This window comes from Lepidochelys olivacea (assembly GCF_965140295.1).
Source record: "Lepidochelys olivacea isolate rLepOli2 genome assembly, chromosome: 13".
NCBI lineage: Eukaryota > Metazoa > Chordata > Testudines > Cheloniidae > Lepidochelys > Lepidochelys olivacea.
The window spans coordinates 24,279,697-24,295,311 of record NC_140423.1 but is presented as its reverse complement, the minus strand read 5'-3'; the positions used below and the strand labels follow the sequence as shown (position 1 = coordinate 24,295,311).

The window sequence follows — 15,615 nt, the reverse complement described above, 5'->3', positions numbered from 1 at the left end:
CAGAATTGATAAATTATTGCAGAGGAGCTGCACGAATGCCACAGTGGGACATTACTGCAGCAAACTTAGGATCTAGACCATGAACTTCAAACCATCTGAAAATGCAGGGATGACTGAATCTGTGATTCCATCAGTACCTTAGATAAAATGTTACTGTTTGTCCCTAAATTCAAAAGTTCACTCAGGCCTGTCCACGATGGAGTTCCATTTCTAGATGGTCTGGCAGAAAGAACAATGTATCTCAAATCCCTTATGAAAACACACCTCTGCCAGGATGCCCATGGTAAGCTGAGTAATGAAAATGCCAGCGCAGGAGCCCAGTTAGCAATTCATCAGTATCTTTTCCACTTGTCCAATAAACAAATATACATGTTTAAGCCTCTAAACTGTACACTCAGCTAAGGATATCTGCAACCCTGTATTCCTGTTAATAGTATGGTCTTCCCCTGCTGTCCCCCCACCGTTGTGTTCGAGCCCTCTCCCCCCCACCCCCCGCCCATTACATCTTACTCCCATTCAGACAATAAAAGCTACTTGAGGCACGGCCTGATGTTTCTGCGATGCTCAGACAATGAGGTTCCACCCATCCAGAAAACTCTTGGTGCTATTGAAACAACAATTATTATGATATAATAATAATAATAATTAATAATAAATCTATAGCTATCTCAACTGGTTCATAAAGATGGCAGCTACTTATATTTTTTTGCATCCCTCCCTGTTCTTACTAAGTACAAATGATTAGGGCTGAGAAGAATGGTGTGTGTAAGTGATGTCCTGTAAACACAGCTTTCTACAAATAGATGGAGAAGGACGCTCTTAAGCCAACTAAAGAATTCCCTTCCCACAAGAGCTGCCAGTCTCCCACAGCTTGTAAAGCAAGTGAGCAGGACACAAATCTGTCTCGCTCAGATCCTGGCAAAATAAGCATAAACAGCGGTGTCATTGTTTAAAAGCACTACATTTCAGAAAACTGGGCTTTGGTTCATTTGACAGGTAAGATGTCCAGAACCAGAAATCCTGTACAAAACACGGGCCACTTGTGAAAAGCAGATGCATTAATGGCATTGCCAGTCATTGGGATTCAAATTACAGTTTTGCTGTACCCAAATCTTGGTAAATATATGCCATGTATTAAAAGAAAGGATACGATCTCACTTTGTGTATGGAGGGTTGAGAGCTGGGAAGGCAGAAAACCATCTAATTCCAATCTGGCACCACAGTAGCCATCACTTAAAACTGCAGAATATTATTGCTGTAGGTTGGTGCTGGCCGAGACACTACATTGCAGTGGAGATTTGCTGCAGGTAGAGAGTTCTGCACTTTGCTGTTAATGGCTAGTCTGGATAACTTCTGAATTAATGAATGCCAAAGTCCCTCCCTCCCTCTTTCCTTTCAAAGACTTGCCTTTCCCATGAACTAGAGTTGGCTGAAAACACAAAAAGTGATTCAGAAATATTCCAGGGAATAAGTGCAGTGTGTTCAGCCCACCATTATTTGTGGGGTCATTGTTCATTGTTGCTGAGCAGCCACCAGGTATTTGTGAAAATGTTTGTGCAGCCTCAAAGTTTATTCCATTTTAGCACAAATGATTCTGCACCTGAAAATCTGCACTGGAAAGTGCATTACTCCTGGCTTGTGATTCTCCTTTATACAAAATTTCAGTCATCCAATCAGGGTGGAGAAAGAATCCCATGCAACTTGGACAATCACTCATCAACAGCACAGTCAAAGTCAACCGTTAATAAATGACCCACACACTGACATTTTTTCACATAAACTATGTAGTGAAAGAAAGAACAAAAATATTTGTTGAAATTAGGATTGGGCCACGAATGGAGCAAAGTGCAATATTAGCAGTGAACATTATACCCACTTTTGGACTACTGGCAATCATGAAATAAGATAAAGCAACTGATAAAACACATATGCAAAACATCAACTGCTATTGGTGCAGACAAGAAAAGGGCCAGGTGCTCTTACCTGAAATTCATCTTTTATCTGGCTGGAATTTGTCTGTGGATCCAGTCGGCTGATATTGTAATATATGGATCGGAACTCACAAACCGGAATTGCTGTGTTGCCACAAAGACATGCCTCTAGAATGGCATCATGTACAAAGACGTACTGCTCCTGCACAGAGCACAGGGACAAGATGTTGCAAATTAACCCCATTCTAAATAAATATCACAAAATTTCACAGTAAACTTAAATACCATGGAATTGTAAATGCTGATTCTGTTTAAATTGTGCTCACTACAGATTTTTAAATGTGAGTGTGTGTGTGCACGCACATGCATGCATGTTGTGGAAGATACAACTTGATGAGCTCCCTCCACCAGTTGCTGAGTGCATAGCTACTGCTGATGAGAGGCTGGTCTTAGCCCTGAATTCCTTCTGCCAAGATGGCCTGGTTAGTATTGTTCTTTGTACAAAATAATTTTACCAGATAATTTAAAAAAGAAAACTTGGATCTTATAGTTGGAACCAGTTCTCTACTCCTCAGGGGTGACTGCATCCCTTAATTCAGTTATAATAACCTGCAACACAGGAATAGATGACACTACTCCAGCAATGTTTCCAGTGAGCAACAAAAGCCCGAGATCCATATATACACTCCCTGTGCCATAGATTTGTGCAGAATGTGTCTCATCAGCACAAATGTTCAAGCAGGACAAAATTCAAGTGCACTCATTATGCCCAGAAAATTCTACATTTGTGCATGTAAATGGGCAGTTTGCTGATTCAAACGGGGAAATTCTGCTTGCAGATGGGTCACAAGATGCGCAGTTACAGGTTTTTGCAAGCACAACAGCATTTTGTGAGGGAACCTGTTTTGCCCACCATTAAAAATGTGGCTTGTACAACCCCTTTCAAATTTAAACATAAAATGCGAAGCCACTGGACCCCAGAGACATAATGGAGGGAAAAAGTCAGTGTAAACACTTAGTCTAGGACAAGGATCCCACAAATAGGTTAGGAGCAATTATACCCTGGTGGTACTGTTGCAGTAAAAACAACAATAGATGCACCAATGGCTCTATTCCATCTCTCTGTTCTGTAATGGACTTCGGATTACTGGTCATTTGAAAGATGCATGGTTTTCCACATGGTAAATAGAGTGTTCTTTAAAGAGACTATATCCTGGTAATGGAGTCCAGCAGAATTATAATTGTTCCCCTCTTTTCTATGCTCTATCGTCCTGATTCAGCAAGGTAATTAAGTACATATCCAGCTTCAATCAAGTGACTAGTTTCACTGACGTCAATAGGTCCATGTACGTGCTTCAAGTATGTGCATGTACTTAGGTAGCTGGCTGAGTCAGACTCTTTAATACTTTGGATTGATTAGGGAAATGTATTTTGTGGCATATTTCACTTATTTGTTTAGCTACATGTAATTAATTGATATCAAATGAGCATTATGTAAGGGTATGTCTACACTACAAAATTAGGTCAATTTTATAGAAGTCGATTTTTCAGAAGCTATTTTATACAGTCGATTGTGCGTATCCCCACTAAGCACATTAAGTCGGCAGAGTGCGTCCACAGAACAGTGGCTAGCGTTGACTTTCGGAACGGTGGACTGTGGGTAGCTAGTTCCCGCAGTCTTCGCTGCCCATTGGAATTCTGGGTTGAGCTCCCAATACCTAATGGGGCAAAAACATTGTCGCCGGTGGTTTTGGGTACATATCGTCAGTCACCACTCCATCCCTCCGTGAAATGGCAGACAATTGTTTCGTGGCTTTTTTCCTGGGTTAACCACGCAGATGCCATAGCACTGCTAGCCGTCCTCATCAATGGTGTTTTGCTCGCTCTACCGCTTCTGCTGCAACCCTGCAAACTGGAGGCTTCTGCCTCAGGCTGCTCTCCCAGCTGGCAGCACTGCGTGGTTACACCTACCCCTTGCTCCCATGGTTCATGAAGCCTGGAGAGTAGTAAGGAGCCATTCAACTATAGGCTGAGCAAGTGCAAAATGGTGGTATAATGTGCCTTTGGACGTTTAAAAGCTCGCTGGCGCTGTTGGTCATTGTTATTGCTGCTTGCTGTGTGCTCCACAATATCTGTGAGAGTAAGGGGGAGACATTTATGGCGGGGTGGAAGGTTGAGGCAAATCGCCTGGCATCTGATTTTGAGCAGCCAGACACCATGGTGATTAGAAGAGCACAGCAAGGCGCACTGCACATCACAGAGACTCTGAAAACCAGTTTCATGACTGGCCAGGCTACGGAGTGACAGTTGTGTGTTTCTACTTGATGCAAACCCGCCCCCTTTGTTGATTTTAATTCTCTGTAAGCCAACCACCCTCCCCCCTTTGAAATAAAGTAACTATTGTTTTGAAACCATGCATTCTTTTTCTTAATTAATTTTAAAAAATTGAGATAATGGACAAGGTAGCCGCTGGTGGTTTTGGGTACTTGTCATCAGTGACCCCTCCCTCCCTCCCTCCGTGAAAGCAACGGCAGACAATCGTTTCTTGCCCTTTTTCCTGGATTGCCTGCGCATATGCCATAGCACTGCAAGCGGGAGCCCACCCTGATCATCGCTGCAGTTGTGAGCATTGTAAACACCTCGCATTTAGGCCAAAATTGGAGATTTTGGCATATATATTGGCATTACATCTTTTGGAATTGAATTCTGATAGCACGAATTCATCTCCCCATACAGCGATCAGATCCAGTTCCTCCCTTTCGGTCCATGCTGGAGCTCTTTTGCGATTCTGGGACTGCATGGTCCCCTGCGCTGATGAGCTTGCCACGTTGGCCAAGCAGGAAATGAAATTCAAAAACTCCCGTGGCTTTTCCTGTGTACCTGACTAGTGCATCTGAGTTGAAAGTGCTGTCCAGAGTGGTCACAGTGGAGCATTCTGGGATAGCTCCCGGAGGCCAATACTGTTGAATTGCGTCCACAATACCCCAAATTCGAACCAGCGATGTAGATTTTAGGGCTAATCCCCCCGTCAGGGAGGAGTACAAAAATAAATTTTAAGAGCCCTTTAAGTCGACCAAAATGGCTTTGTCGTGTCGAGAGGTGCAGGGTTAAATCGACCTAACGCTGGTAAATTCGACCTAAACTCGTAGTGTAGACCAGGGCTAAGGGTTCAGATATTACCATGATAAGTGCAGTATAATAGAAGAGCATAAGGCATGGGGATTCTGATGGGTCAATGCATGCTGCAACATGTGGAAACCTGGTACAATGACACTCAGCAGGACTCATGAGATAGTTTGACACAATGCAAGACAAAAACTGAACAAGGCACCAACAGATGGGTAACAAGGTGCACAATTTATCCTCATGCCTTGGGTACACTCAATATGTGCCTGTACATGGGAACATTTAATACATGCCTACTCAAGTTTAGCTACAAATAATTCCATGTAACAACCTGGTGGCGGAAACAGGCATTGATTTAACTCACTGATGGGCTCCTCTTGAGCAGAGGCTGACAGGAGGGCTGTAAAACAAGAGAAAATAGTTGCTGGCACCTACCTCTGTCTGTACCAAATTGACCCTCTGGGATCGTAGCTCTCGCACGCAGTTAAATATGTCTACGACACCTTCATTCTCTGCCATGTCAAGCATGATGTCAATGGCAATAAAGCACCCTGTCCTTCCAGCACCAGCGCTGCAAAAAAGAATGAAGCCCTGATCAATAGACCATGAAGAGGCAGGGCTGTCAAGAGGAGAAAAAAAATCTGTGTGTTACAGGCACAGGTGTCTTCCTTCATTAGCTGCCCCTCTGTACTGAAGGACTGGTCTTCTGTGTTGCTGAAATAGCATGAGACATAGGGAGAGCAAGGCTAGGTGGTTTTCTTGGGAAGGGGAAAAGAGAGAGGGGTAAGAAGAAAAATTGTTTCTTGGACACTAATAGGAAGATCAATGAAAAACAATATTCTAGCCCTGTCCAGCAATACTTCCATAAGCACCCGAGCTACAGAACATCTGACTCTGTTGTGAACTGAGACAGAGAGGAAACTCATGCTCTTGTAATTAGAGGCAGCTTCAGAAAATATATTTTGGAAGGGGTTCTCCCATGTGACTTTTAAAAGCACTCTGCCATACTCAGGTGCACATGTTGGAAAGGAGGGGCCAGTTCTCTACTTGCAAGATCCTTCTCCCATTTTAGCTGGTAGGAGTTACATTCGGTACATGGAGAACTGGACCTGGGGTGGGGAGAGTCCAGGGTGGGAGTTGTGAGACTGTAGAGAAGGGAGCTTTGGGTTACTCAAGTGCTTAAATTTAGAACCCCCACTGCTTGTGAGACTTGAAACATTCACATGAATGGTGTTGTCAATGAGCCCCCTCTCCCACTGGGGAAGTCATCTGAGTTGTCTAGGTGTGTCAGATAAAGAGAGGAGGAAGTTTCTCCCCATTATCCTAGAGGAAAGGGGCAAACTCAGCTAGAGCCAAGAAAATTTTTGATGTATGAAACTCCAAACAGTGCTGTAAAGCAGGGAGATATGAATGAACATGAATTAATGTGCCAGATTAATCAAGAGCTGAACGGGGGAAGATATTTTTCATTTGCAGAATTTTAATGAATAAGTGGCATTTCCTCTCTCTTTATCTCTCTACTTTTCAAAATTTTAACAAATAGTTATAACATTTCTATATTTAGAGGTCACTGGCAGTCCATAAATATCAAGCGGTGACATTATCCAGCAAGGCATTGGTAGGGAGAATTTGGTAATTATCACTTAGAGCTAGTCATTAAAATTCAAAAGCAGATAAATAACAGAGAGCGAATGGCATTTATTCATTAAAATGTGAAGGATGAAAAATCTCTCCCCTCTTTCTCAGCATTGCTGAATCAGGACCAGTCTCTTTCAAAGGCCAGGCCTGGGTCACAGCTCTGAAAGAGCAGATAGAAACCCAGAGCTACCACCTGCCAGCTCCTGGGGTTTCATTTGTATTTTACTATAAATCTGTCTGCCTGCTAAAAACAGAGGGATTCATTTATTTCCCTTTTTGGGGTGGTCTTGGAATTCATTCTCTCTTCCCTCTTGCCTCATACACGCACTCCCTAAGAGGTATGGGACAACAGTTGTAACTGGCTTATGGTTGATTTGGTTTGGAGGGGAAAGCACGGAACAGCAATTGTGTCCTCGGACCTTGCTAGCTTGAAGTTCCATCTATTCCTCTTCCATAAACAGATATGTTTGCGTGTTTTGTTGGGGTGGAAGCATTGGGGAAACAGCTGCTATATACTATTTCTCTGTTCTGGTAATGTCTTTCTTGCAATGGGATATTGGCAACTCTTGTTCAGTGGTTGGAGGCCACAGTGCTATTATATGTCTATATTAATGCAAATACAAAATCAAATGCAGCTCAATTTTAAAAAAAAAGAATGGATAATTTTGTGACTACCACTTGTATCTGTCCTCACTATGCGGGGTTACCAAGACATCAGCTCATCGTCACACGGTTGAAGAAGGGACTTTTCACCCCATCAGACATTATATAACTGGTTATGTGAATTTTGGAGGTCTGGTGACTCTCTTTAATGCATCTGGCACTGGCCTCATACTGGATTTGATGGCCCACTAGTCTGATCCAAACTAACAAAAACAGCCTTCCTATGCTGCAAGGACTTCACTATGTTCCCCAACACAAATACTTACCTGGAGTCATTTTCTAACATTGGCAAGGGTAAGGACTGACAAGTCTGTCAGCAGGAGGCTGTACCTGAAAGGCAGCATGGGTGAGTGGATAGGGAACTGGAGTCAGTCAGGAGATCTGGAATCTGGCTTTGCCACTGACCGGCTGTATGACCTTGCCCAACTCGCATTACCTCTCTGTTACCCCTGCCCTTTGTCTGTCTCACACATTTTAGCTTGTTCACTCTTCCAGTCAGGGACTGTTTTCTCAAATGTTTGTACAGCGCCTAGCTCTAGGGTGCTCCAGTCTCAGCTGGGGACTCTAGTGGCTACTGTAATACCTATCATAATTATAACAATAACCTGTATAATGCTCAGAGTTAGTGAGCATGTAGTCCAATATTTTGAGCCTTCCCTCTTCTTAAACAAGCAGGTCTTCCTGGTACACTTTGGTCTAAGTTGCTCTTAGGAAGCTACATGGCAGATTTCCAGAATGAAATTAAACTCCCAGGCTCTGGGCTAAGTGAAGGCTAAAAACTATATACAATATTTGGCATCTCCCACTAGGCAGGGGAGCAGGAAGACTGATATCCTGGACTCGATCTTGCCAGTGGCTGAAGAGCAAAAGTAGAAGCTGGGGTACAAGTGTGTACATGCAAAGGTGGTTGAAAGTTCCTTCACTTGATGCTGCTCTAAGTTATGCCAATTGTCACAGAAGGGTGAAATTGCAGCCAAGGATGGGTATCCCAGCCATGCACCATTTCCCTCTGCTACACCAGCAGCATGGAGGGCACTGGGCTAAGAGCCCCTATGGCACCAGAGGATCCTCTTCATTGGAGTGATCCTCCCTGGGCCAATGATGCCAGTTCCACGGCCAGTTTACACCAGCAATGAAGCATAAAGCAGCCACTGCACAATGGAGAACCTGTTCCACTGTGCACAAGTTCACCTCTAAGGCCAGCAAGCTGTATCATTAACAGCAAAAAGTAGAGAGGTGATCACTAGGTTGAAAGAAACAGGAAAAACTTAAGGGGACTGGGACAGAAATGAGCAATGACAGACAAATAGACAGACAGATTGCATACCTGCAGTGCACAACTATAGGCCCCGCCTCAGGCGGATTGAGGAACTTCACCTGCCGAACAAAGCCCAAGAGGCCTGTGGCATAGCAAGGAACCCCGTGGTCTGGCCAGCTGGTAAAGTGGAACTGCCGAATCTCTCGGATCTCATGGTAGCCTTTCTGAGGAGACAATGCAACCTCTATTTTTCTTCCTTCATGTCACAATCACCGTATTTCACTGCATTCTTTACTCATTCAGAGGGCTGAACTACCATTTAAACATAATTATATAAAGCCACATTTCACATACCACTTCTCACTTCTGGAGATTTCAAGGTGAAAGATCAAGAGATTTCACCTTCCACTACAACTGAAGTGTATCACATAAGCCTGAGGATTATGAAAGTGGTTATCCACTACCCATTCACAGTGTATTGTCTTAAATGCAATTTAAAATTAGCTCATCAGTAACATTATGGGGTAACTTCAGTGCCAGGGTACCTTTGCTCAACCACACCTGCAAAGAGAAACCACTAGTGGTACAAATTCCCAGCTCATTTCCACTCTAGTATCCAGTCTGTTCCATTAATTTTTTTTCCGATGAAGTGAATGTAGTGCTAATGACGGACAGGCCTGGAGACTGAAGGCCATAGAGCAGTTAAGGCACAGGCTGCAAAAGAGAAAGCTTCCCAAAAATCACCCATCAATGCATTTCAACCCTGAGAAGGAGGGATTGCATCTAGTGCTGAGAGGGTAGGTATGTTGTTTCCATACCCATCCTTGGCCTCTGGTGAGGCTACAGACAAGGACATCAGTCACTGTCTGTTCTGATACAGGTACCTGTTCTCTAGGAACTGGACCATCACCACCAGTTTACTCCACACACATGCTGCCAAAGAGCTTCCACTTAGTTACACCATTTTGTCGCTGACATTTTGGGCTATGGCACAGAGATTGCAGGGTTCCATATTCGATTACCAAGCCCTTTGATCTGCCAGACCTGTCTTTGGTTATTTCTTGCCAAACAGTTCAGTGGTTCAACAAAATATGAAATCAGGGCACTAGAAACTGGAACATATTCCAGTGTAGCTGTGATGAGGTTTAATGAATGGTGTGAGTTTTCTTAGAAAGCTTTAAAATTGCTTATCAAGGGTGTGAGGTGTGATTTGGGCAGACCTGCAATGGTCTGTTATTTAGGCTTCCACTTTCCACCGGTGCTTCACAAAAACCTTCCACTAAACTGCAGATTTTGGAAGAATATACATATTTAAACCCTGAACGTTATTTTTTATTTGTTTTTAAAAGGGCCTCTGCCTGGGATCTAATTTTACTGGTGCTTTCCCACCCCCCACCCGCAATTTGCCAGTGTGAATAACTATAGTCACTATTCATGACATGTAGACATCCACCTACTGGATTCATAGATGCATTTAGACATTTGAGTGCTATGAATTGTATCCACAGTTATTTATGCTTTCATCTAATTGCTGATATGAACTTGGAAGATGCTTCATAAAAATCGGATTACTAAGGTAGAAAACAAGTCAAAATTTAACCCTCCCATATCCACAAGCTTCCTGGTGATGTCTGTGTGGAACCATGCTTCAGATCCTAAGTGAGGTGTTATGTCTGAAGTAAAATTGACTGGGGACTTCCTTACCTTTTGTACAGTAAATGTGCGTATGACGTACTCTGCCAATGGCTCTGTCTCAATTAATGTGACTTTAATATCTCCATAGACCTCTGTGTCATCTGGCCAGTATCTAACACATTTCACCTACAAGAAGAAAAAATAGACTGTAGGGATGGGTGCGGTAATGGATTGTGTAATTCAAGTCCAATACAAAAACTGGATCTTTAGTTAATGTTCAAAGAAGTTCACTTAACTGCATAAAAATGTTTTTACATTTGTAATTATTTCTAACATTGTGACTGGGACTGAAATCTGGAGCCCTGACATACTGAAAGTGAGTCTGTTCTCACAAATTTCTCAGCCCAGTTTTGCAGACATAATTGTTTTGACCAATTCAGAGCAGCATCCACATTTCTGAGTACTCATCAGAAAAAGGACCCAACCTTTTCAGTTTTGCCCATCGGTACCAACACATTTCAGTAGCCTGGTGGCTACTTGAAACAGAAACACTGAACAAGGCTGACAGCAGCTGCTCTGACTCACATGGCTACATCTGTTGTGTGTCCTAATCACAAAGCATCTATAGTATAGTGGAGAAACTAACAGCTCAAATACCACCCTTATGCCCGTGGTAACCTCAATCTGGTCAACCCCTCCTGTGTCAGCCGTCTGCCCCTCAGTGTCAGTAAACGAGCAGTTTCTAGAAAGGAGCTCCCCATGTAGTAATTGGCATTTCTGAAGAGATTACTTCAGCATGCAAGGAACCAGTATCCAGAGTAAGTGGGATATGGGGATAATTCTCTCAACATTGTGGCCCAAATAAATTTTTGAAGGAAGGATTTCTGAAACCTCAAACAAGTAAAATTATTTAAAAAAGGGGGTGGGGAGAGAGAACTGGACATTGAGGCGAGAGGAGCTAGGAAGTGGGGAACATAGGGGAGCAGGGTAGGAAACAAGGGTGGGATAAAAGAGATGGGGAAATATGGGATAGAAGACATTGTAATGGGTTAAGAAAAGGAGGAAGTAAAGGCCATTTCAAGGCCATGCAATTTGAATAGGGATTATTCCCTTTGAATTGCTGGGGAAGAGCAAACCCGAGCCTTAGTTAGGCTTGCTAGGATCCTCAGAAACAATTAGGCCTACCTGACTGGCACAGCTACTTGGCCCCTTCCAAACCCATTCCCTGGAGCCACAAGCATCTTGGTTATCTTTAAAAGCATAGATTTGCCATGATAAGTTCTCCTATCCTGACTCTTTATACCCCTGGCCCTTGTTTCCACCATTCTCTTTGTACATGGCGCCTAACTGGCGGAGGTGGGGGCGCAGATCCAAACCTTCAAAACCTAGCACCTCTGCTATTCACCATTGATACACTGATCCTTCAACAGTCACTGAGACCAGATTAAAGAAATATCCCATATTCTTGCTCATGTGAACTTTGCGGATAAAGAATAAGTCACATAAATTACACAGAACTCTACTTTGTTTCTGTAGTAAAAGGGTCAGTTTCTCAGCTGGTACAAATTGGTGTAACTCCACTGAATTCAAGAGTTAAACTGATTTATACCAGCTGAGGATCTGGCCCAATATATTTGCATCTAGAGGAAATAAAAACACAATGGGGAAAGGTGCTTACCAGAGATGAGGGGAAGCAGCTAGGAAATAAGAAAATTAGAGTGCAGTTTTAAAGAAGAAACCTGAGTGGTTTAATCTATTATCTTGTTCTTCAAAGTGTAGTCACTGAAAGGCATTTACAAGATACTCAGAACAGTAGAAAGTTACTACGTCTGCTACTATTTTGGCTGCATCTGGTGAGGAAGTGGTGGAGAGCACTGGGAATACAGCCTCCTTACCCTGCCAACTTCCACCAGGTTGGTGACCATGACAACACTTGCAGAATTCTCCTGCCAAATCATTCTCCAGAAATCCTTAACCGTCTCTTGCATGGGACCTGGGGCAGGAGAAGGGAGAAAAAAGGACATCTTAAAAGGGTAGGTTTAATGCCAGCAATCCTTTTCAGCTGTTCTCTGCCTACAGCCCTGTTCACCTTAAATCTCACCCTTCTTACAGGGTATTTCCTTGATCTTCAAGGTGACATCCACTGAACAATACTGACTTGTTTAATAAAACAGATACTCTCTCCAGCAGGGCGGGTGAGATTTTAAGGCTCCAGGACTGCAGAAACTGTGGTGATGGATGCATTATAAGTACTAGAGAGAGATACAGTACGCAAATAGATACATATGATCAATCCAATACATTATGGATGTGCCCCTGTGGCTCTGGGGTTAAGTCACCACAGGAAGTTTATTAGGGCAGAGCGTCTCTGAGCTTGCTTCTCCCTCCTCCCGTACATTGCAGATGAAAGCCTGTTTCCTACCCCAAACCTGTGTCTACTATCACTGTCTCTATGCTCCACCCTCCAGATTCCCTGTACAGCTCTACTCCCTGTACCCGTGTGACCTCAGTCCTCGTCTCTAGTCTGCTTGTATGTATTAAAATCTACCATTGCATAGACATGGAAGGGGCCTGGGAGCAGGCCAGTTCAAGGGGTGGCATAGGTGCAAGGTAGGAGGGAGTGGGCATAACTGGTGGTGAGGGAAGGGGTCCTGGCAAAGGGGTATGGCTGGTAATGGTGTAGCAGGGAATGGGAGGGCAGTAGGGACATCAGGGCTGTGTAGAGGGGAAGCATGGAGAAATAGATATCAATGTTCATAGCTAGCAACATGAATCTTCACGTTGCTGGTATTTTTAAGTGGTGGGAAAGTCCCCCACAAAATCTTCACCAACTTACAGGTGAGGCTGCTCAATTACATTTTCTATCTACTTAGTCCACTGCAAATCCAGGAAGACACCAGTTATGGATGTAGTCATAAACACACCAACCTCCTCCCACAGGCCTGACCATGCAAACAAACACACTCTCAGATTCTTCAGCTCCATAACAAACTCCCTTTCAATTCTGACCCACCTTAATACACAGCCAATTCCTCAATCACATTCCAGTGCACAACTTACTCTGACCTCATTCTTCCTGGACAAATGACTCATTATTGACTTGACTACTACCCATAGGTTTAGATGTTCTTTATGTTAATCTAGCTCTGGTTGTGCATTTGAGTATGTTTCAAATATCCTCACAAGCAGTGTACTGGAATGTGTCTTATTTTATTTTCTGTGCTTGAATACCACTCTAAGCTTACAGATATTAAAACACAGGAGATTTACTCTGGGAATGGCTCTTGGATTAGCTTAGCACATCATTGTCTTTAGAGAAATAGTTAGATGCAGGAGACTGCCACTTGCCTTGAGTTGCAATGTAGTGACGAGGCCGGTGGTATCCCTGGGAAAATATAAGAGAAGGGAAAACAAATCAGGAAGGTCCATAAAAATCACACGTCAGAGTGAGCAAACTGGCATGAATTTTACTTCTTCTGGCTAGAATCAGCTGTTGCGCTGTGAATGAGGCACGAGCACTAATGGGTACATAGAAACCCTACATGAGTCACATGGTCCCTTTGAGGAATTACAAATGGCAGGAACTGCTTTAGTCCTCTTTAATAATTCAACTACCATGAAATGTTTGGAGTTTTCATAGCATGGATTTGATGGTACCAGAGAGAAAACAAGAATGAAGCAGTTAATCTCTCTCTAAGGGTCTCTCTACACTTGGAGCTGAGAGGTGTGACCCCCCCAGCCCAAGGAGACATACCCCCACTAGCTCTCATCAAGTTGGTGCACTAAAAATAGAACACAGTCATGGCAGTGCGAGTGATGGGAGGGGCTAGCTGCCCCAGGTACATGCCCGCCAGAGACCCCAGACGTGCGCTCAGGGCAGTTAGCCCATCCCGCTGCTCACACCGGCATGGCTTCATTGTCCTTTTAGCACACTAGCGCACTGAGAGCTAGTGTCAGTATGTCTCCTCAGGATGTGAATCTCCCCCCGGCTACTCGTGTAGAGATAGCCTAAAGAGGTACCACACCCACACGCAGATATGCTGATTTGGTTCTCTGTCACGCAAGGTATGTACCCAGCCCTTACATCTATGTAGTTGGCGTTTATGTAGTCTGAGTGAGGGTCTCCATCCAACAGCTGCAGTCTCACTCTTGAATGATCATCTGAAAGATGAAAAGAAAAAGAGTCAAGTCAAAGATGAATAAAAGTACTAAGTGTTTCATGTGTGGTTAAGTGGAGAAGAATATGGCTGTCCTAAGGCAGTGGAAAACACAAGTGGGCAGATGTACTATAACTGAGCTTTCCATTTGCTGCTTTTTGGTTAATTGAACATATACAGCTGTATCAAAGACCATCATGGTGCTATCCATAAATTTGTCCATGATTTCCTTTTGGTATTTAAGGTGTTACCTTTACATCCTGTGGTTACCTTTTATTTATAGTAGGCATTTATTATTCACTGAAGTTAATATAATCTGTTATGAGATTTACACATAACATGAACATTCTTCATTTTCTGGATCTCAGCCTTCATCCTCTTAGGGTATGTCTTCACTACTTGCCAGGTAGTGATCGATCTATCGGGGATTGATTTATTGCGTCTCATCTAGATGTGATAAATCGATCCCCGAATCAATGCCTGTACTCCACCTTGGCAGAAGGAGTAAGTGGAGTTGATGGGGGAGCCGCCGCGGTCAACTCACTGCTGTGAGGATGGCCAGGTAACTTGAACTAAGATACTTTGACTTCAGCTATGCGAATAGCATAGCGGAAGTTGCGTATCTTTGTTCGAACACTCCCCTCCCCCCCGCACCAGCATAGCCCAGGCCATAGGGAAGTGTCCAGATCACAAAAGCCAACACCACGCTTAGAACTAAATGGTAGCTTTCCTGGTCTGCTCAGAAGAGGGGCCAAGGATTGACAGGACTAGGGAAACTGAGGTGAGAGTTGAGATTAGGATTGTTACAGAAGAGAAAAATAAATGAGGTCACAACAGAGGTATTCAAAATACTGAATATAAAGATGGTAAAACAGTCACTCCTATTTACCTCTCTCATCATATGGAGAAGAGCTCTGTGAAGCTTGAAAGCTTGTCCCTTCCACCAGGAGAAGTTGATCTTACTTCACCCACCTTGTCTCTCTCAAGAAACCAATTTTTTTACCTCACCCACCTTGTCTCTCTCAAGAAACAAATTTTTCAGTTTTCAATAGAACTGAAGAATACAAAATTTAAAACTGATACCAAGGAACATTCTGTTTACATGGGAATGTACACAGCACAATGAACCTATATAACTCATTGCAACAAGACCACACTGAGGCCAAGAGTTTAGCAGTATTCAGTTACTTTAGATAGGGTAAAAAAC

General features: G+C 43.4%; 1 protein-coding gene across 1 annotated transcript in view; it reads right to left on the bottom strand.

The window, feature by feature from the left end:
- The window catches only part of PTPRT (protein tyrosine phosphatase receptor type T), a 740,652-nt gene that overhangs the window by 13,078 nt on the left and 711,959 nt on the right, over positions 1-15,615 (bottom strand). Inside the window, exons 21-27 of the mRNA XM_084646178.1 lie at positions 14,336-14,412; positions 13,600-13,636; positions 12,147-12,244; positions 10,321-10,437; positions 8,686-8,840; positions 5,493-5,628; positions 1,984-2,133 (exon numbers count right to left, since the gene is read on the bottom strand). Coding sequence (XP_084502304.1) covers positions 1,984-2,133; positions 5,493-5,628; positions 8,686-8,840; positions 10,321-10,437; positions 12,147-12,244; positions 13,600-13,636; positions 14,336-14,412 — 770 coding nt within the window. The remainder of the gene's footprint in view (positions 1-1,983; positions 2,134-5,492; positions 5,629-8,685; positions 8,841-10,320; positions 10,438-12,146; positions 12,245-13,599; positions 13,637-14,335; positions 14,413-15,615) is intronic.